This window comes from Pagrus major, chromosome 10 (genome assembly GCF_040436345.1).
Source record: "Pagrus major chromosome 10, Pma_NU_1.0".
NCBI lineage: Eukaryota > Metazoa > Chordata > Actinopteri > Spariformes > Sparidae > Pagrus > Pagrus major.
The window spans coordinates 23,771,966-23,794,973 of record NC_133224.1 but is presented as its reverse complement, the minus strand read 5'-3'; the positions used below and the strand labels follow the sequence as shown (position 1 = coordinate 23,794,973).

General features: G+C 40.8%; 1 protein-coding gene across 1 annotated transcript in view; it reads right to left on the bottom strand.

Annotated features, from left to right (window-relative positions):
- LOC141003410 (multiple PDZ domain protein) overlaps window positions 1-23,008 on the bottom strand; it is a 48,176-nt gene that overhangs the window by 6,207 nt on the left and 18,961 nt on the right. Inside the window, exons 17-41 of the mRNA XM_073474741.1 lie at window positions 22,491-22,700; window positions 21,318-21,476; window positions 20,641-20,793; window positions 18,484-18,822; window positions 18,000-18,111; window positions 16,972-17,170; window positions 15,822-15,863; window positions 14,404-14,523; window positions 13,660-13,740; window positions 13,283-13,460; window positions 13,007-13,117; window positions 10,648-10,740; window positions 8,948-9,013; window positions 8,622-8,693; window positions 7,726-7,915; window positions 5,627-5,823; window positions 5,446-5,537; window positions 4,046-4,124; window positions 3,676-3,744; window positions 3,017-3,112; window positions 2,860-2,934; window positions 2,506-2,701; window positions 2,254-2,399; window positions 1,525-1,608; window positions 285-478 (exon numbers count right to left, since the gene is read on the bottom strand). Coding sequence (XP_073330842.1) covers window positions 285-478; window positions 1,525-1,608; window positions 2,254-2,399; window positions 2,506-2,701; window positions 2,860-2,934; window positions 3,017-3,112; window positions 3,676-3,744; window positions 4,046-4,124; window positions 5,446-5,537; window positions 5,627-5,823; window positions 7,726-7,915; window positions 8,622-8,693; window positions 8,948-9,013; window positions 10,648-10,740; window positions 13,007-13,117; window positions 13,283-13,460; window positions 13,660-13,740; window positions 14,404-14,523; window positions 15,822-15,863; window positions 16,972-17,170; window positions 18,000-18,111; window positions 18,484-18,822; window positions 20,641-20,793; window positions 21,318-21,476; window positions 22,491-22,700 — 3,353 coding nt within the window. The remainder of the gene's footprint in view (window positions 1-284; window positions 479-1,524; window positions 1,609-2,253; window positions 2,400-2,505; window positions 2,702-2,859; window positions 2,935-3,016; window positions 3,113-3,675; window positions 3,745-4,045; window positions 4,125-5,445; window positions 5,538-5,626; window positions 5,824-7,725; window positions 7,916-8,621; window positions 8,694-8,947; window positions 9,014-10,647; window positions 10,741-13,006; window positions 13,118-13,282; window positions 13,461-13,659; window positions 13,741-14,403; window positions 14,524-15,821; window positions 15,864-16,971; window positions 17,171-17,999; window positions 18,112-18,483; window positions 18,823-20,640; window positions 20,794-21,317; window positions 21,477-22,490; window positions 22,701-23,008) is intronic.

Here is a 23,008-nt window from a genome sequence, read left to right as displayed (position 1 = left end):
GTTTTATGGATGTATAATATTTCTCTAACTCTCTACAGACTACACACTATTTAAAATTACAGGTATTTTAATAACGATTACCTCTGGTCCCGTGATCTGCATTAAAAAAAGAAAATTCACAAAGTTACCTTTGTAGTGTTGCTGTTTGTACTATGAATTGCTCTTTCTAAAAGGATAACTCTTTTGGTCACCTCAAAATGCACCTTTTAAAGCTAACTGTAGAGCTCTGAAAATGCAACTATTTTAATATCTAAGAAGGAGCACTAATAACAAATCTCTCCCACCTCCTCCCTACAATGCTCAGGCCCAGGCCCTGGCCCGGCTTCTTGTGGAGCTCTATGGTGAACGAGTCCCACAAGTCCTCCTCCTTGTACTGGGCCTCGTCCCTGTAGACCACCAGCCGGACTCTCTGTGGGGTCTGCCGCAGCACATTGATGGCTTCATCGTGGCTGGCTTCACGCAGGTCGATTCCATTTACCTGCGACGAGAGAAAGGGGAGGTTGGTTTGTGTGCACCAGAAACGTGGGCTAGTCCTATTGCAGTGACAATTAGCATCTTTAAGAAAGAAGAAAGCAGCTGATTTCAACACTCAAATGTCTTAAAAATCATAACTATTGTTTGATTTATTTACAAAAGTGTGCTGAACTGTACTTAAAATCTAAAGATATCAGCTACGCTTTGTTAGAGGTTCATTTCAAACACAAAAAGGAAGCCAGGGAAGCAGAGGTCTAATTTAAACCTAAAACCAAATTAAATTAAATTAAATTAAATTAAATCAAATTAAATTAAACAATAAATAATAATCAAATAACCTATGAGGTCACATTCCCTCTCTAGAAACCCAAACTGCTGAACACTGGATCATAATGTGAAAATCACAGGGTGGTTTCACAACACTGAGATCTCACCAAAGGGAAGCAGCCTTCCCTCAAAAAGTCTGTGAGAAGCTCGAGTGGTCAGTTTAAGGACTGACGTCCAACTCTGCCACATTAAAGGGGGGAAATACCCCATTAGCTTCCTCCATGGATGTGCAAAGCATTTTTCCCAGCTGACAGCATGGTTGCGGACTGGGAAACGGCTCTTTTCACTTCTCCTCTCTGACCCTGTTTTCTAAACACAGCAGCTTGGCCCAGGGACAGAAAGGAATAGTAGAGGGCAATTAAGTCATAACGTGTGTGTGTGTGTGTGTGTGTGTGCGTGTATGCATGCATGTGTGCCTTTCAATTCAGGTCTACTGATTGAGCTAGCATAACTAAACTCCTGAGCTCCACCCCTGCCCCTCCCTCTGTGACAAAGCATGAGGTCGAACGGAGGGCAAATCCAAGTTGAGCTGGGATACTTCACTCGTCTCTCCACGTAATACAGACATGGATTCATGCTCGTGCTTTAATGTTTGAGATTTTATATATAAAAGAAATTTATGATAAACACGTTTGTAGTCAGACTATGGAGACCGTAGCTTTCATGTTACAGGCCAACCTCTTTTTATCTGAGCCATGCGATGTTCATTACAGTGTGCCGCACCTCTAAGATTTGGTCTCCTGCCCAAAGCCTGCCATCCTTGGAGGCTGCCCCTTCCTCATAGACTTCATGGATAATGATGGCGCCCTGGAGAAAAAGCAGAAAAGAGAGAAAATAAATACTGAAGCGGAGGAGAAGGTGAACAGGAAACTGAGGCGGTAAAAAAAGAACGGTTTCAAAAACGATGTGGTTGTGATTTTTTTTCACATTTGATGCTCATTCTGAGAGCATGAGCGTGAGTGTGTGTCAGTGTGTACTCCTGACTTCAAGTGTGTTTTCTCTGCGTTCCAGTGTGATTCATTTGTGTCATTTGGGGTTCAGAGGTTACATTCCAGGGCTGGATATTGTCTGCTGCGGCCGAGGCCAGACAAAGAGCTGCCCCCCCCCTCACCTCACCCGCCTCCCCCAAGCCTGACTGAGCAGACAAAATAGATGGGGCTGAGGAGAGGACGGCAGGAGGAGGAGGAGGAGGAAGGCTGTGACAACATCATTTCCTACATTCCTGAGCCGCCACGGCTATTTCGAACCTGAGTTATACCACCAAAGATTCTAAGTGGGTGGCATAAAAGTACAATCACAGAACTTTTTCAAGATACTACAAATGCACAGTATCTTTCAACAAAACCACTGCAGATCGTAAAAACTGTAAAATTAACATACTCAACTCCAACACTGTTTGTCTCTCTAAAGTGATATAGCCTCATTAGCAGAGTCATGTGTTTTGTTTCCTACCAACAGGGTGTCACAGCCTCCCACGATGCTAAGGCCCAGGCCTGTGCAGCCCTTGGAGATGTCGATGGTGGTCTCACAGCCAGGGATGATGGGACAGGTCGTCGGGTCGCAGGTCAGAGTGGAAGGAGTGGACGAGCGGCTCGGACCTTGAATAGAGGAAGCAAGAGAAGTGAAGTATTGAGGGGATTTATTATTTATCTCGATGAATAAGAAGTTAAAAAAAATCGATCCTATGATTGTAAGTGGCCTCACTTGTTCCAGCCTCCGCCTCTGGTTGACTCAAAGTAGTCGTGGTGGCACTCGGCACGCTGGGCAGGCTCGCAAGGACGTCATCCGAGCAGCCAATGTCGTGGCAGGTTGGCTGGGGAGAGGAGAAGGAGGAGGGGGTCTCATTTGTAGAGAAGGTTAGCTTCACTGGACCTTTGGCTTTTCTCAGTAGAGAATTGACCTAAAACAGAGTACAATTACTAATCAGACTCTTGGTTTACATCCTGAATGCTATTTTCCAAACAGTCTGATTGTTTAAACTTTATTGCATGAGACAAATCCTTGTTTTGAAAGGAAATACAATATGATGACTGCACTTTATTTCCACTGACGGTGTACCTTTTCAGCAGTGTAGCCAAGCACTGATTCGCCATTCACAGCTAAGAGTTTGTCCCCTGGTTTCATGCAGCCCTCCTGCATGAAGCACATCATGATTTTAATTAGAAATCAGCTTTATAATGAACAGAAAGCATTTGCTGCAGTATGCATTACATACTTTTCCTGTATGTCCTTTCACTTCAGAGATACTCTGAATCTCAACTCCGCTTTCAGTGTTGCCTTCCTCAAAGGTGATGCCAAGTCCGCCGTCCTCCTATTGGACAACATTGACAACATAGAAACACAATGAATATTTGCCTACTCTCACTTCGTTTTAAAAGGGTCGGTTTACAAAAATCACAAAGCACTTTTTCAACTCAACACTCAACATAATAAGCAGACATCACTGTAAACAGCTTTCAGTGTTGACTATTTTTCTGCTGCTGAGTCTTTCAAATGTGATATCATGTGATGGAAATATCTCCATGACTAAAAAAGTAAGAAAGAACTCAGTTCCTCTTTTGATTATGTGGGTGAACTGAGCCTTTACATCCCTTTGGAACTGCTCTTCTTCCATTCACTTGTTGCTTAGTGTATTCACCCTTTTATCTGACAACGCTCTGTCTCTTTTCTCTTCTCTGGCAGCTTGTCAGACTCGACTGCTCCTGTGTGCTCTGCCTCTCCCCTCTCTGTCATACCTCATTGACTTTTTTTGTGTACACCTCCCTCATTATTGCACTGCTTCCAACTTTCCCTCTATTATTGTCTTTATTTTGGTGTTTCAAAAGGATTATTATTTGTGCGAGATGTGCATTTGGGGGGTCCAGTGTGCCTCACCTTCAGCTTTATGATGTGATGCACGTGTTTTGAAGCATCGGCGTCGCCGTTAGCAGCCGTTGTTTCGAGCTGGGAGGAAAAAGTTGGTACAGTATGAAGTAAATAGCTGAAACTTGTGTGCTGGTGGGAGTACAGTGTTGAGTGTTTGTGGTTTTTGGCTGTCTTGGGAGTTACTCAGAGGCATGGGAGGTTGGGATCTCCAGGACCACACAAAGAGAGTTTTAGGAGGCAAACATACATGAAAACAACTCAGGAAAATGACACAAGGTTATAAATAGAGTTGAGTCAAGTACTAATAATGGTTTGGGTGTGTGTCACAGCTTTGTAGAGCTTGTGCATGTGTGCAATGCGTGTGTGGCCACAGTCTTACCTCAGCGTGGGGCTCCACTGTGTCTCCCTCGTGCTCTTTCACCGGTCCCACGGCCATCTGGTTCAGCGCCTCCGTGTTCCTGTTCCAAAGAGTCATAACTCACATAAATCGTCGCTCCTCTGCTTCGTGACAGCAGAGCTGTGATTTACTCTCTCTGATCACAGTGTCTCTTTTTAGGGAGGTCAGGAAAAGGATGTGAGTTAAGTAGAGGGTTAAGTAGAGTGATCCTGGCAGAGGCTGTTCGAAGGAGGGTCAAGGGTCATACGGGTCTGACTCTGTGCTGATATGTCAGCTGCTATGCCTCAATTCTAAACTACAAATTAACTGTATATAGTTTGTTCTACTATATCTTACTGAGGGAATCAACATTCACTGTTTCAGCGTCAATCAACTGCCAATTAAAGTGGAACTCAAAAGTACACCTAACAAAGACATTTACAAGAATGAAAAAAATGTCTTATATTTTTTGGTTTCCTGCTTTTTTTTCCCCCCATCGATGAGAAGTTTTTCCATTTCCTTCGAACACTGCACTTAAAACTGCACCAATAAGTCGGCTAATCAATTAGTCAATCAAAAGTAAATTAATTGCTACTATCTTGATAATCTGTTAAACATTTCAGCCATTTTTGAGCAAAGATATAAAACACTTGCTGGTTTCAGCTTCTTAAATGTTACAATTTGCTGCTTTTCTCTGCCATTTCTGATAGTAAATGAAGTTTCTTTGGGTTTTGGACTGTTGGGACATTGTGATGAGCATTCTTCACAATTTTGTCATTTAAAAGACTAAATGATTAACTGATTAATCATGAAAATAATCAGCAGATTATACAACGATGAAAATAATAATTTGTTGCAGCTCTGATTGCATTGTGGGAGAACAGCATAGATCAGCAGTGATGTCTAAAGTACAGGACATACTTTATTTACTACATTACATGCACAAAACCTTGTTAGAACTATTTATTTATTATTTTATTAGTGTGGATTTAGAGCTACAGTGGGGGGTAAATCACTGATTTCATAGTCCAATGTCACCCTAGACTAAGGTTTGCAAAATATTCATAATATACACTTTGACACATGCATACAAAATTAACAAATTACTGGAAGACTACAGTGGATTAATCATTTTAATAAATACTTTTCTTTTTTGATATATGCATGAGGAAGAATCTGTTAGTCATCACTGAATATGGATCACATACACCACTTCACCTTCAAGTGCATACTTCTGTTGAATTACAATAGCTCCCTCTATTGGCTTTTGTCTAACATTACAATACACTTGAAAATCTCATGTCAGTTTTCATCAGAAGCTTTAACTATAAAATGAAGTTCCTTTTGTCATGAAACTTTGTTCATGAAAACTTTAAAAAGAATTAAAAAAAATGTTTTTGTACCTGATAAAGATGATTTTGACTTTGGAAGGTGAGCTCTTAATAATGGAGGATGCATTCTGGTGACTGTGGCCATAAAGGACCTGCCCATTGATCTGAAAGGATACAAAAATATAGAATTACAAATATCCTGTCAACTCTGTTTAGTTGAGTCCAGAAACACCGTGATCAATACACATCTCACCTCCAGCAGCTCGTCCCCCACCACCATACGTCCGTCTCTGCCGGCCGCCCCGTTGGGGTCTATTCCCACCACGAACACGCTCATGCGTGAGCGGTCCCTGTTCCCCGCCAGGCTGAGGCCCAGGCCCGTTTTGCCTTTCTCCAGCTCGATCATGTGCAGGACACCTGGGAGGCTGCCATAGCGCTGGATTATGTTCTCTGAAAAGAGGCAGGTGAGAGGCAAGGCAGACGGATGTAAGCTGACAATACTGCAGAAAAGTGCCAGATTTGTCTTGAGCCTGCGCCTCCATGTCACCGTGATGCTCCAAAAGGGGCAGGTATTTGGATTCGGTAGGATGCATGGTCACGGAAGGTAAAAGTTTTAAATGTCACACTGCTGACTTTTTATTTCCAGCGTCACCTTCTATCTCTTTGTCTCAATCTTGTCTCTATTGTTATCCCTCTTCTCCTCACTCCAGTCCCCCTCTATTTCTCCATCCACCTCTCCTGTCTCTGGTGTGTTAGATAGCCGCTGTTCAGACCAATGGGCTCCTGTTGTTCTGGGCGCCCTGCCATTGTTGAACCATCAGTCCTGTACTAATCTCCACAACTCACCTTCCCGGGCCCAGCCTCATCAATCTTATCCCCGCAGGACGGGCACACTCTCTAACACACACACACACATATATATTCACCACAGTCCCAGGTGTTTGCAGGCTGGAAGTCTGTCCTTTATGCTGGTTCCCTGAGCTAAATGTGACTGACTGAATGTGACCTTGTTCTCCTTGCACGTGGAGCTGATCCTACAGTTGACATCTACAGGATACTAATGGCTTAATTGGGACACTGAGTCCTTCAGGTTCTGCTGAGGTACGACCACCTCGAGCATGTGAATCAGTGCTCTTTTATTGCAGGCTCAGGGTGGATTTATGAGCAAGGGAGACCAACATGCAACTTGGGGGACCTCTAGTGGCAGTTAGGCGACACTGCACGCTACAGTCAGTAGATGAATATACTGTCTAATGCAGCAGGAAAGATGCAGATTAGGGCTGGGTGTTATTTTTTTAAATCAATTATGATTTCAATATAGTTATTTGTCCAATGTTGAAATGTTTCTCCATAAAGCCACCAAAATATAATCAAAATGTACAATGCAATGAATTGTGTTTCACTGTTATGCATTACATGAAATAAAAACCTTCATTACTAAAACTAAACTTTAAACAACTAATTCTATTAGCGTTTATTGCAGTTTGCTTGAAATCCTTAATTTGGAAACTGATGAAGCAATATGTAATACAATGTTATTGCCAAGTCTTGCCGCACATAGACGCTGAAAGAGTTGTCAAAGCACCACCAATAACAAATATCACATTTTCAGGAGGTGCTGGGCTAAACATTGAGCAAATTACAATAAAAATAGAAAAATACTAAATATTCTTATACGTAACTTTAAAATGTGTGTGTTGACATGGTCATAATATCATTTTTTTTTATTTAAAAAGGTGCACGATGTAGTTTTGGGGAATGCATTTCCTAAATTTCTCTATATTTTCATGACTAAATGAACTGAATTAACAAACTGACCTTAAAGGACAACACCATTTCATACTGTTTTACTTTGTTTACATTATAACCAAAGTATAATAGTATAATAGTATAATTATATAGACCCTGCCACCTTTCTAGCTTCAAACAGTGTTCTGGGGACCTACTTTTCTTCTGAGAACAGCTTGTTTATTCAGTTATGGAAAAACACATATTTGTATTATTACCTCATTAATATTGTCAATATAAAAATTCTGAGTTTGAATTTTACTCTCAAAACTACATTGTGCCCCTTTAAGATCTTTCCTTTTTAAAAATAAGCTATTTTAAAGCCTTAAATTTGAGCAATCTAATTCAAGGCCTGTAAAGACATTTTGAAGATCTGCTGATACCCTGCTATGAATTGATTCTATTAAGGGGGATCTTCCAGGAGTATGTACTGCCAGAATTTACTCAGGCCCGTGAGAAATTCAACAAACCAATCACAAAAAATACTACAAAATAAATATTTTACCATTGTTTCTAACAGAATATATAATTGTGCCCTGTAGAAATAGAGAAACATGAACTCACTCCAGCTGTATCCAAACTCATCCTCCACCTCCTCCTCCTCCACCACCTCCTCCTCCTCCTCCTCCGCCTCAGCAGGTCTGCCAGGAATCTCTGTCAGCGTGTCTGTATCAGTCTCTCCCACATGGGGCACCACTGGCAGGAGGAGGACAGTGCTGGTGGGAGATGCCTTCGCCGCTTCACGCTTCGCTAGCTGTCACGCCACAGATGGAGTTTGAAAATAGTTTATTAGAAAGACGAAGGCGGTATCTGCGCGTTAAAGCTTGAATCAACTTGATGTAAGTGTGAATAGACAAAGGAAGGCACATGAGAGCTGAAGTGATCAACAGAAGGCATATGCTTGGTTTGCGCTAACAACTTCATCTGTTTTAGCAGGATATGTTAGTTTTAGGCTCAGAAATAATTATGGTTCCATAACAATGCCAGTGGCTCGAATAACTAGGTCAATCAGCCTTCTTTCGATGCAGCCCTGAGTTGCAGAAAAATGCTGCTGACAGACTCGAAAATAATGTAATTACATATCATTAAATTAGTACTTAAAATCAAATCACTCATAAGACATTCATATGAACACTTACCTGAAAATCAAGTGCAACAAATTTCTTTTTAAATACATGTACAAACAACAGATTAGACCAAAAATCTAAAATTTGCTTTTGTCGACCATTAAAGGGATTCTGTTATTTTTAGTGACAAAAAGCAAAAGACAAAATATGATTTCACAAAAACACACCAAGGATTTCAGACGGATGAAGGAGATGTTAGGACGTGTAAAGTGTGTGCAGGTACAGCATGTACTGTATTCTCAATACTTGAACTGCATCGCAGTTTATATCGACATATCTGTACAAGCACACACAGAGCGGAACGTGGAAGGCACAACACAGAGACCCACAAACCTTAAACGGGGTAGGAGTGAAAGGGTTAGTTGGGGAGAGGCGGAGGAAAAGTCTACTGTGACTGTCACCCTCCTACAAGGAAGACACAAAGGCCAACAACTTTAGTAGACAACACATTTCTGACACCCACATCTATCGACAGACATATGCCAGTGGTGCGTTTGATAACATATCTCATGGTGTTCATGGTGAAAATGTTAAAAACTGTTTATTTCAAACTCGGTGCCTCCTGCGGTGAGCAACACTTTCAGAAAGTTGACTGTGAGACGACGACAAATACAAAGCACTAGTACAAGTTGTGGTGGAGGGTAATTGGAAACACCAACCTTGTCCTTGTTGTCCTTCGTCATGGCCGCGGCTCTCTCCTCGCTGGAGTCCGTTATCGATGACTGCTTCGTAAAAGACGGACATGAAGGTCAATCACTCACAAATGAGAGAACAAATTCATAATATTCACCTCAGTGTCACCAAGATAGTGTATCATAATCCAGTAATCCCATAAATATTAATAAGTTCATACAAAGTCACAAGTGTTCTGAATGGCAAAAACCGCTCTAACGCACCATTTGCTGTATCATGGAAAACCATCTGTTTATAAATGTTGCAACTGAGGAAAAATCCACATTCTTAAATACAGAAAAGATTAGTTTTCTTCAATTAACTTGACGCTTGGCTAAGCCAGACTCAGAACAAAGGCACACACACACACACACATGTGCAACCACGCCAAAACATTTATGTGGAGACTGAAAAAGGGTGTCCACCACCACATCCCGATCCAAGCTCGACCATTTATCTGCAACGATTGAGCCTTAAAGATTTCGCCAGAAAGCGTGAGTGTCTGTGTTGAGTGCCGACTGTCGCATCAAGTTGTCTTGTTTACATTGGCAGTGAGGCACTTGGGACAACGTTTGAGGGATAATTGGGAAAATTGGGCTTTCAAAGCCGAGGACAGGAGGAAAATAAAATGCACTTAAAGTAAAAGCCTCTGCTATGATTTTACTTCTTGTTTGGTGCGATAGAGGGACGCAGCAAAGCACAGGAGGAGAGAAATAAATAAGGTGATGCATGCTCATAGATGAGGGAAAAGTATAGATTCAATATAGACATACAGCACACACATGTATACAGAAGACAAAAGAGAGCTCAAAGTTAAGGATAATAACTTAAATGTGTGACAATAGAGGTTAACCATAAAGAACAATAAAGGTTTGGAATATGGAACAATTAAAGGGGCAACGTTTAAGATATGGCTGGGGAGCATATCAGCAGAGTCTTTGCTGTAGCTATCTTTGACTACAGCAAAAACTCCCCAGCTAGCTGCTGTTAGCTAATTAGCTCCGGAGCTCGTGGCCCTACAGTATTAGCTCTATAGAGTCAGTCTTTATCTGCTTAGGCAAAAGAGGTGCTTTACAGCGGACAAGACACTGTAGGCTGGGACAGGGGAGAGGTGAAGCAGCAGTGGAGCCAAAGAGTCGGGCATCAGCAGCGGGTAAATAATGGTGTGTAGAGCAGAAATATTTTCAGATCTAACTTGGCAGATTGAGGATTTATTTGGACCAAATCCAGAGGTGACTGTGTAAAGACAAATCAAGACCTTTGGTGAGTTTTATGTATGTTGAAGTGTGTTTTCTGATGCCTTAAAAAGGCAGTTAAGCTTGTCTTGCGATCAGAAGGTGTATGGTTGTATTTTTCTGTTTAGTAAGGAAAACTTTTCCTTTTTTGACATTTTGTACTTGTTGTTCTGAGCAGCAAACTCACTCCGCGCATACATGTTTTTATGTCAGACCATATCTTACACATTGCCCCCTCTTGACTCTGAATAATATGTGGCAAACCTGCATGCAGAATGAAGCCAATTCATTTTGAATCTTTAACCCAATACTCCACAAAAACACATGCAGACTTTCTTTCACCATCTTCTTCACTCATGTCATTGTTAACACAATTTTTACAAGTCAGAGGGTCAAGTGAAAGACACTCCTACACGAGCAGGCAGACAAAAACACAGGGTAGCTTCTCTAACCTGAGGGAGAGCAGGCGCTAAGCAGGTTTGATTAGTGCAGCAGAGGCTTGACCCGCGGTGGCTTTTTAGCTGCGGAAAGGGCAGGGGCGGCTTCTAAAAGCAACACACAGGACCAACAAGCTGACAACATGACGAATATTTAATATGACGGCTGAGCATTTCTGACAAAATTGAATCGGAGGCCGTCTGGGAGAGGAATAAAAGGGGGGGGACTGTGTGTGGAGGACAGAGGCACCTCAGGTTTTATTCATATGAGGAACCATTAAAGCAAACCGCTTCCTTTAGGACAGCCGGTTCCTCTACATCAAAAACGAGAGAGAAAAAAATCACAGCAAAGCCTCTTTCTCTGAAATATTTTAACAAAATGTTTCAAAGATTCCTCCAGGCAAGCTGGAGATTATTCACCGCTTACAAGAGAAGGATTTGAAACTTAAAGGGAAACAGCAAGGATGTGCTATTATACTCTCTAGGTGGCTGCATTTTAAAACGGCATAACTGACCTGCCTAGAGCACTTAGAAATATATCAGCCAATCAAAATAATGTTTTTGAAACTATTCAGTCCATTCTTAGAATTTTAGTGGAGCTGCAACTCAATATCATAGATGTTATAGTAAACTGAAAACATGTCTTCTTTCTAAATGTTTACCTGTTCCACTCTGCTGGGTAGAAGCAGTCTGGAGTATATTTTGACAGCTGTGTAGCCACAGAGGTACGAATGACTTCCTTATTTGCTTTTCTATTGTTTATTTGATGAGTTCTTTTATTAGATACAGCAAAGACATTTCAATAACCCTGTGGTTAAATTACATTAGGAGTCTAGTCTGGATGTGTATTGAATGTCAGCCTAGCACAGCTTCAGCAGAGACGTTTTCTAAAATACTCGGTAGTGCTGGTGACAAAATTGATTTAACCATTCGCTGAACCTTTTGATTAAACACATCATTGTGGGTCACGTCATTGTTACGGTTGTAGAAAATAGACTGAGATGTCTGGATATCAAAATAAAGCCTCAGTTCTTTTTTCTCCCAGAAGGAATCTCCGATTCCAGTTTGTCTTCATTTCCGTCAATACGCACATTATGTGTATGTCAAAGTCAAAGATGCAGTTAAGAAGAAAGACTCAGCAAACAGTGTGAGAGACAGAAAGAAAGAGGAGTCAGGAGAGATAATGCAACCGAGATTAACTGTGATGGATAGCTGATGCAATAGAAATGAGAGAGACAAAAAGGGAAAGACAGATTACCTGACAGGTGGGATGTGGCATGCATGTGAAAGCGGTGGTGTGTGTCTGTACACCAGGTGATGGAGCTGGGCTATATATTGACTCAGGCTGGGAGAGCAGTGCGTGCAGAGGAACAGAGATGCAGGTTTTGAGGCAACTCATAATGCAGTAACTATAGCTAAATATGAAGCTAAACAAACGTGGGGACATTAGCTTTTTTGGACATTTTGGAAAAATATTGCTAATTAGTTTGTATGCTATATGTGAAGCTACAGCCAGCAGCAGATGGTTAGCTTCAATGCAAAGTATGTCATTTCTGTTGCTAGGGGTCTCTCAATCAAGCTCTGTTATTGGTCTTCATCTAGTCCTGGCTAAAGTTAAGCTACTAGCAGCTAATTGCTAACTTTGTCTGTCTGTTGTCTGGTGCTGGGCATTTGGCATACAATGGATTTTAGACGCTATGTTGGGATTTATGTGACTGAGACAACCCTATGTTTTTTTAAAAATATTGAATTATAATCTATTATACTTCAGGATATTTTTTAGAGTCATCACATTTGAGTGATTCTCCAATAACATGACTTCTTGCCCCTCATCGTGTCCTTCCCCTGCTTGTGCTACATCACATTATGAGTTGCTATGAGGCTTAATGAGTAACCACAACGTTCAGGAAAGCATGTGGGAATATCTCACAGATAACAATGCATGAAAAGTCACTGACTATGAGAGATCTAACACTGGAGCCAAGCCAGTAGCAGCCCCAGCAGGAAACTACTTAGTCATGCTTTAAAAGCCTGAGGGCACTTTCAAACAACAAATGATGTTGTCGATACAGTGATTTTCAATGAGTGTCGCACTTAGAGGTTAAAACTTGCTAATATATTTAATATGCCACGCTGGGTTTGATGTTGCTCTCAGGAAAGATTTCAAAATGACTTTCTTTCAATATTCAAAAGCAAACCAGATAGTACAGGGGTTGTGTATCGTACAGTTTAGTTTTTGAAAGTGCCCTGAATGGCCTGTGCAGATACACTAAACTTTTGCTTGAGGTGAAAAAAAGGCACAGAGTGAGGAAATTGTGACCTTTAGATGATAAGGTATTTACTAGCAATTGGTTTGACAGTAATACAGACTTACCCTGGGCCTGTGGATAATACTCTGGACTAAGAAGGAGACAGGGTTGCCTGCCCTGCGTATGGCCTCAACAGCCTCCTCGTGACTAGCATCTCTTAGGTCTACTCCATCCACCTGTCAGGGAGATATCAGAGGAAAGACTGTCAGGCATCTAAAATCTTTCAGAAAATCAGACTCAGATAAAATAACACTGGATTAAGCTATTAGTCTGAAAAGGAGTCTTCTGATTAATTAAAACCTTGCACAAAAACATTTCTGTGATCTGACGTGTTCCCTCACCTCTACGATCCTGTCTCCGGTCTTCAGGGTCCCGTTCTGTCCGGCAGGACTGTCCTCCAGGATGTGCTTGATAAAAATGCCCCTCATCACCTCTCCATTGCTCAGCCGGCTGCCCATCCCTCGACCCCCGACGATGCTGATACCCAGGGACTTGCCTGTCGCTCGGAAGAGCTCCACTCTGAGGAGGGTACCAAGATCAGCATGTTTGATTTGGACATTCTTCACCTCAGAGCTGTGATTCTGTTCCTGATCTGATACTGCAAGTCTCTTATAACTTTTATTGCATGCTGGACAGAACATGTACGTTTTTCAAACCTTGTCCGTCATGGACACGTTCACAAAGTTAGATTATAAGCATAGATACAAGGTGTACTCACTTCCTGGGTTGGTTCCAGTTGCTGTAGGTGGCACTCTCCTCTCCCTCTCCATCTTCTCTCTCAGGCAGGTTAGGAATATCTCTAAATAGATAAAAATAGAAGAAAAGAGTTTGATGGAATTTTGGCCTCACTATATGTCCATATAGCATTTTTCTCTCTCAGAAAAGCAATGGTAGGATTCTGAAGCGTTTGTATGATGTAAAAAAAAAATCATGCATGTAGGTTTTGGCTGACATTAGCTGGGTAACTTAATGCTGTGTTAACAGAGGGTTGATTACACAGCTAACACAAAGCTTACAACCCAAGAGGAGAGATAATGCAAGCTTCTCCTCTCATTTCTTGGTTACCAGGGTGACGGATAACAAGTTCTGCCCCAGCTACTACCCAGCGCCTTTCTGAGAAGTTCATATATTTTCAACTGGAAGCGCTCTGAGCCTTTTCTCTAGGCAGCCACTTGCTGCCGCATACAATGTCTACTCATTGGGCACAACTGGGAAAAAAAACGCTGGTGGGCACAAAATATATTTGGACACAAGAAGCGCAGAAAATCCACAACCACAGCTTTGCAGTGTTTTCTGAGAGGAAATACATGTTTGCAAGACGTCACAGATACACAGTGTGTTTTGGTGAGATACACTGAATGCAAACATAGCTGGTTTGTTTACAAGGAACCTCAACAGGGCAATCACTTGTCAGTAAGTGTTATTACAGGACAAAAGTAAGTGGCAGAATGCGAGGACTTACTTTAGGACTGGAACTGCAATTGGGACTGGGACTGGAGCCGTCTCTGGGAAGACATCATCTTTAATCTGCTCCAAGCTGGCCTTGTACTCCTCCAGATACTCTGCTGGAACATATGTAATGCTAGACACACACACACACACACACAAGCACGGAAATGAGTCAAACACTTCTTGACGCAAACTATTTGGCCTTCCTTATTTTTAGAAACTCAATTTCCCACCTCAGTGGTAATTATGTTCCTGCTCACTATGAACTCGCATGATCATTTACTAAGAAACAGAGAGGAAATGGCTTGTAGGTGCAAACAGGTTTGACAGTCCCCACTTTTCATTAAAAAATAAATTTTAAATCTGCTGTTTTAAATTCAAAGCATGTTTTTTTATCCAGCAAATATACCTGTAAGTAAGCACAAGACTGGAGCAACACTGAGCTGTAATATCTGAAATGCATTTTCCAGGCCAAGGTCAGATGCTATTTTTCAATATAGGCCCTTCACGTCTGATTGATCAAAACAGATGTTTGCCTTCATAAATGTCTGAGCAAATCAAGTCTTCTATCAGCTACTTTGTGATGAACATGTGAAAAATCTGAAGGCCGTATCAATCATTTGATTCATGAGCTGGTTACTAATTCATGTTGAGAAATGAACCAAAGGCTCGCTGACACCCACTTAAAGCCCCACTTCCAAACAATTCAGAGTGAAGTTGTTTCTGAAGGGCACAATAACACATTCGAGTGGAGCTGACAGATCCTCAACAGATGGGTTGATTTGGTTTATACACATGCAGGAAGAGAGGAAATAGAATCCCTGTGAAACAATGAAATGGATGAGTGGGATCATTAAGGACATGACAACATGCAGTGAGAGACATGATGGCGCTTAAATACCAACGATTCATGTGAAAACAGTGAGTTAGAAAAGTGGGATGTAAATGGTATGAAAATCCAGGTGATAATTGAAGATGTTAGTCACAGAATTAAAAGAAAGTTGCAGCAAGTGTAAGTACAGTCAGTAAGTGATGCAGTCAGTCAAGGTTTATCCAGATATTATTTTACCATGTGTATTAGGAGATGTACTGACACCATTTTAAGTTTTGTTGCCACTAGGCAAATTTAAAATTTGCTGGTTAATGGAGTGCAGTGTCACGGCATAATTATAATGTTAATCAAGGCATCTGAATGATATTAAGAACAGCATCTTCACCAATTAAATTCCAAAAACCTTTATATTTTGCTGTCATCGTTGGTCTGAGACGTGACTAAATCAATCTGACTTTCTAATTCTGTGTCTGGATAAAGCTCTCAAACAGACTGCGATGAAGCCTCGGCAGCAGATGGAGGGAACGAGAGGAAGGAAAAACGAGGTGGCAGCTTCTTGCCGAAAAAACACCGCCGGCGTGGAAGTTAGTCATACTCACACATAAAATGGGCACAGATCGTCCTCAGGTGCACAAGCAGATCTAGAATTTGGAGAGTTGGCTTTTATGCACGGAAGCTAACAAACTGCCAAGTTTAGATCAGCAAGCAGAACTTGTGAAATACCACAACCAATGTTCCCTTAAATGGTGGAAGGAATGGTGACTCCTTTAATTAAACATGACTTTGGCAGCAATAACAGAATTCACTTAGTGTTGGCTTATTTTGCCTTTAGAATCACTTAACACCACTTTTGATTTGATCTGATTGGGGTTTAGAAAAGCTTTCAAGGTTTAGTTAAATTACAACTTCTCCTCCTTATAAAAAACAAACAAAACTCTTAACAATACCCAGTTTATAGAAAACATTATGAACATTATAAGTACAAACACTAATATTAAATGCTTCAAAACAAATATATGATACATACATAGAATACATTAACAAATATTGTTTGCATTTAAGCAATCCTGATGTCACTGAGGTAGGACCTTGTGGTACACCCCTCGGCCGTGACTTCCAAAAAAACAAGGCAGCTCAGCTTGTTTCCATAGTTACGCTAAGAAATTCTGAATATCTCACCACCTTTCATTTTTTGAATAGCATAAACACTATCAAAAGACCTTGGTATAGAAATCCAAATTATGTCTGTATAAGAAAGAATTTTAAAAACACAGCTATACAACCAATGACTTAAATTCTTCTCAAATGTATAATTGCTAATGCAAACTGGAATGTTATTTATCCTCAGAATGGTGTTAAACAACTGCACTGTGAGGAGGAATGTCTCACGCAATAAGCCCTGAAACACAAAACAATGAACATGAAATCTGACCAGCTGAGTTGAGGGATCAGTGACAAAATTTAAAAACAAATTTATCATGTTACAGTCCGAAGCCAGGCTGCCTCTTGAGTTTGTGAGGATGGCTGAACGGGAACAAAGATAATAAAAGTGTATTCATTTATTTTAATTATTGATCATTACGAATATGCTAGTAGCAAGTAATCACACAGTGAGAAAAGTAGAAATAAAAGATTTAGGCCATCGTAGCCCTCTGAATTCAAATCAAGTTATGACCTGCCTTGAGATTCTCACTCCTAATACTACTTCTGCTAGCTCTAGGTTATTGCTGTCCAATCATAGTATCTTACCCCAGGTCTGGACCAATGAGCGAATGTCTTCTAAGCATGGCCCGAGCCTGAGCATTGGTCAAGTTGGCTGTGGGCTCCCCATTGATGGCCAGGATGAGATCACCAACACCAAGACGTCCATCACGGCTTATCGACCCGCCATGGATTATACTGCGGATCAGCATTCCCAGACCATCTTTCATGGCGCTCACTGTCATCCCTTTGTGGTAGATTATAAGAAACACTTAAAACACACTAATTGGGGGTTTTGAATTGAATTAATAACAGTTTAAACCTTTTTACATTTAAGGGCAATCGCTGAACTCCTCAATTAAAGAATAAAACCTAAATTCTAATCAAGAGACGAACTCCACTATAAATAAAATGCGACAGAACTATATAGTTTCACTGATAAATTCAACCTTAAATAAATCAGTTCAGAACAGCAAACTCTCACAGTATTCACAAATTTGGTGTTCACTTCATTCACAAGGGAATAACTTCAGAGTGTGGCATAATATATTCATAGATAATAAATCTAAAACGCTCTACTCTCTTACAGCAGTGTACAGAGTTTCTTTTGCAAAGATCATAAAAATCACATCAGTGTGTTCGTCTTTGGAAGACCCAAACGTATTTAGCGGAATTTTTGAATCACACAGGAAAGGGAACCCTTCAAAGGGTGCTTAAAAAAGCAAAATGAGGTAGTTTCATTTTCAATGTGGCACTCAGGATTACAATTCATAACACCTATTTGTTTTAGAAGTTAAAACTTGGTATTCTCTGAGCTCAACTGCAGTCCCATGGGCAGGTTTTGAAATGCAAATACCCGGTATAGCAATGAAATTACCCTTTCAAACTGGAAAACAGCCCAAAAATCTTTTCTATCATTTCACTTCAAATCTGGCATTCATAAAACATGACACAGAAGTGAAAGGCCAACACGCCTTTCAGTACCGCAAACTCATTTACACTTCTGTGAAGGCTATGGCAAAAATGCATAAATAAATAAAAAACAAATAAAAGAATGTTAAGAAATTAACACAAACCAAGGCTGGAGTTGCCCTTGACAACTGTGATAGTCCTTTCAAAATTGCTCCCTGAGGTCAGCGCTTCCTTGTCACCGTCTTCTGCGGATTCCTTTACACCAGCGTCCTCGTCCTTCAGGGCGATAATTCAACACAGTTATTTGTGAAAGTAAATGAAAATACAAGGAAGGATTCCAAACAAAGCAGTGATCTCTTGAGAAAATGTGGGGACAGTGAATGGGCTGTGGGAATTCAATACAAATATGCTTTGAACTTTGTATAAAATTTGAAAGGAGTCTTACAACAGAAGGGAGAGAGGTTAATAGTTATCTTCAGAAATTCTAGAAGATCAAGGATGATGATTTTTTCTAGTTGTCATAATTCACCTTGATGTTGTTCACTGTATGCCAGTCACTAATACTCATTGCTCATCTTATACTTCCACGGATTAATAATATGTTAAATACTCAAGATCTATGGTTTGTTAGTAGCTTTCTTATTTTACCTTCATCAAAATCTTTATGTCTCCAATATCTCCAAAAGACAAGGCCGGCTCCTTCTGATAGTGGAGAGACTCCACGGGTTCTTCTGGGATATTTGATCGGGTCCCTAATTCTGCAAACGGGCTGTATGAGTTCGGGCTCTCCACTGGTTCCTCGTTGGTCGAGTGCTCTGCCAGGTACTGATCAGAACTGCTCAGTATGGCATTAAAATCCGGGACGTGACCTCTAAAACTCTGAGGAGTGAAAGACTTCTCCGGAGAGAACACTTCAGTGTTGTCAGTGAGGCCGGACGGTGTCGCAAAGTGGGGATGTTCCTCCAGCAAGTCCAGGCGAGCTGTCAGCTGCGGTAAAACAAAGCACAGCAGCTGAATGAACGTTCCACTCTGTTAGTGAGACAATTGCCCAACGGGGGGATTCATCTTGCTCAGTCGCCATCCTGCCCTCCTTGTAATGAGCCATAGAAAAGCCATCAGTGGCCAATAGAGGACAGCAAGAATTACTGGTGATCTTGAGCTTGCCATGCGCAGATATAGTTTTATTATAACAGCATTTAAGACATTATTAGAACCAGACTGAGTAGTGATGAATCTCCCTTTGGGAGCCAGAACAGAAGTCCAAATCTTTAGTAAAAAAAAAAGTTAAAATATGCTAATATGTGGTACAAGTGGGACTCAGGAAGCAGACATGAGGAGAAGAGTAAAGCAAGAAAAAGGAGGTTTCATTCTAATAAGGTAATAAATATGGTTTGAACTGGGCTCTTTACAAAGGAGGGCAGGGTGCCTACACTGTACCATAAAAAGTCATAGTTTGTCATATTTTTTTGTATGTTTTATGACAACAGTATATTATGGTATAGTATCTATATTATATGGTATGTCTATAGTAAATTCACACCATTAGACAGTTGTAAAAAGTCATTATTATGGCGTGCAGAGATTATTAGAGAGGTAGACGATACAAACAAAAGGTTTTCTTCTTTTTATATGAGGGCAGAATGTGGCAGTTTTCTAAAACACTCCTTTGGTGTCTGTTAAAATTTATTTCATATGACATTAAACCATCATCATAAAAGCAAATATCAAATATTAAACTTTAACTGTCACGCTCCAGGCATAGCAGAATTAAGCTCAAGATGCCATGAAGGAAACTTTGTATCTATTTCATAGCAATAAATGATAATGTTGGCCTGGTTTGGTCTGGTGAATTCATCTAATTGGTCACATTACTTCATAAGGGCACAGTCCTCCTTAGTGCAGAGATACCATTAAAGTGCCAAAAAAAAGGAATTCAATATATTTTGGTCTGGTGTTGGACAGTGCAAGCACAACTGTAATCCATAAGCGACACGCATGAGAAAAAGAGCTGTCACTGCTTCATTGACAGTGACTTGGAAGGTTGTCTTGGTGGACTCAACACCCAGTTGACCTTCATGTTGTAGTTCCATAAACAGGTGTGGACCAGAAAGACTAAACCATCACAACCATGCTCCTTGAAAAATATCATCTTAGATACTGCTCCGCAAGTCTGAAAAGCTGCTCCAGCATTTCATGTCACTAAAGCAGATCTGAGATTTATCAACACACTTGTTGCCTCTTTCTAAGCTTTGGGGGAAAACGTGTTCATCATCATGAAAAGAACGAGCTGTCTGACCTCAAACAAACATTTGAAATCTGTTTTGTGAAATCCCTCACTAGGAAGGCCCCCAAGTTAAATGGGCGCATGTCTGTCCCTCTTGGCTGCCTATTATAACATGAATTTCTTAGGAAGGCCCAACAAATAAGGTCAGCTGTGACCTCTGGGGAAACTGGAAGCACACACATACCCCTAAGAAAACAGCTCGTGTGCCCCTTGCTCTTCTTTGTTTATTTCCTTATAATTTAATATCCATTTGGGGAATTGCTGTTCTTGAGGCACCCTGAGCAACAAAAGCAGCCGCAGCTACAATCTTCATATAAGTCAGTAATGTTACTGCCTCGACAAAGAATAACAAACATTTCTCATGACATTTTGGCTCTCGATAACAAAAGACAAAGAATAATGACTACATGCTGTACAGCTGGTTGTGACAAAGGGCAGTTAGTGTTGCAGTAACATTTAATAAAATGAGGGAGTCATTTTTGGTTTTGATTGTTGCCATATAATGAAAAATGGTAGCTTACCTTGGGCGTAGATGAGTGCAGGTAATCCAGGTCAGCGCTGCAGGTGCTTCCATGAAGAGCAATCATGGACGCCTGGAAAGTGTCGTCCTCCATCCCAGAGTAAGCGTGATCTAACACCTTTTCATCAGACAGGTCTGCTTCGCTGGTGTCAATCTGTGATAATAAATGGATGTAGTATGACCAACTGGGACATAAAGCGTGCCTTTATTGTTGAGCAGTTTGGTCCTATCCACTGACAGATAGTTGAATTTACAAAGATATTCTATGACCCTAGCGTCTCTAATGGTAAACTTATCTAACTACAAAATACTGCTGTACGGAAGCCATGAGAGGCAAATGAAAAAATGTCTAAACACTATTTAGAAATGGGGTATTGCTGCATTTTAGCCTTTGGTGGGCCAAATGAGTATTACAAAGACAAACACTCAGGATAAACCATTTTCTTGTGTCACTTTCCTCTCAGGTCGTCCGTACTGCAGTTATAACAAGAACATAGCCCTTAATTTACTGCGTCTATTTATACTGCTCATATATAACTGCTGCATGATTACAAACAACAAACCTCTGTTGGTAATATTAGACAGGAGCAAAATATTACATCTAATGTACAATTTGTTTCCATTTTTCAGGATGTTCTGGTTGATTTTTCAGTTTTTTTTTTCCAAAAGCTAACTGACCAATGCAGGCTCTGCTCGGTAAACGATGCCCTCAGTCAGTCCTTCTTCCTCGCCTTCTTCAACCAAAATACTGTTGAAGTCAAATGAATGGATGGTGGATGATGGAGTTATTTCCTGCTCACCATATGGGTGTGGAGAGTGGGAATATCCACATATTCCCTAGGAAAGTGGAGAAATTCTTTCAGTGTCTCCAGCTTTATGTGAATTTCTTTTCTTAATTTATTGTTTGTGACCAAATCAAGTACAAATAAATTAGTATGGAATGGGAAAAGATGTTAGGAGTTATTGAGATTTTTAAAGATACTATTCTAGAGTTAAATATTGATCTTGGTGCAAAAGCAGAATTAACAGAACATCTCTCTCACATTTCACACGTTTATTCTTTAGTAAGAGCTCCTGATATTGATTTTGTGTAGCATGCAGCCGAGACAGGTCTTAGAAAAGCATGAAGGCATACTGGAGGATTACACTTGTCAGACTCAATTTTGAGAAGCAATACAACAAAATACCCCTCAGAAGAACACTTCTCGTCCTGCAGGAGAGTTGGATAACTCCACAGAGGCTTCCTACAGCTCTGTAATCCAGCTAACCTTGGCAGCCCAGAGGTCTCACTGTGTAATCCAATGGCAGATTCAATACAAGAGAAAAGCATCTCTAAAGCCGAAAGAATGCGGGGCAGTTTTGCAGAGAGAAATGTCCTGTACAAAGAGTACAGGTGCCTGGAGCGATGAACCCATGGATGGACCCAATATTTTGACAGGTGCCCTGATGTGTTTAAATGTTCAAAGGGGTCTGCGATTGTGGAAAATTCAATAATATAATAATATGAAACAAAGGGCACAGAGCATTTTAGGCAGGTCGCCGCCTCTGAAAGAACATTGGGTGGAATGCTAAACCATCCAGGCTGCCTCCACTCTTTTTCTCGCATGAAAAATTCAAGCCCTAGTAAGCTGAACCCTCATGAATGGAAACTGAGACACATGACATAAAGATCGACTGACTCACAACCTCACACACATGCAGTGACAAATGCCTGACATGCTGAACAAATTTCCAAAGCAGTAGGTATAAAACGCTTAGTAAACCTAAACCCAGCTCAATTCAGAATCTACCTTTAATATTCACAGGTTCAAGGCAAAGAAAGGAAGCAAGAATACTAATTCTCATGCTTACAGGCAGAGGTTTGGCTACTCCTATCTGGACCTTGCCGAGTATGGCCCCCTTCAAGGCCTGGACAGCATCCTCCAGGCTGGCGTTCTCCAGGTTGGTGGCGTTAACGTACATGAGTCGGTCTCCTGGCAGCAGTCTGCCATCCTGCTCCGCTACGCCGTTGGGGACCAGAGATCGAATCACGATCACTGTCTTGGCAGGGTCCAGTGGGTCCTATGGCGGAGACAGTCCAGTAAAATTCAGTGAGAAGAGGTCAGCAGGTAAACTCAGACTAATATAAAAATCAAAGGCTTAATTTTTGTGGAAATAATATCAAATGCAGATGGAAAAAAACAATATGCCAAAAAGTTTATCAGATTTTAACAATAATGTTAAGTACTGCTTTCCTGGCAACATAACTTACTGCCTCATAATGATTGATGATAATTTATGATAGAAACAATAAACTGTAACAACATCTATAAAAGTACAAATACATTACCGTAAATAATAACAAAAACAGTCGTCTAATTCATTATAAA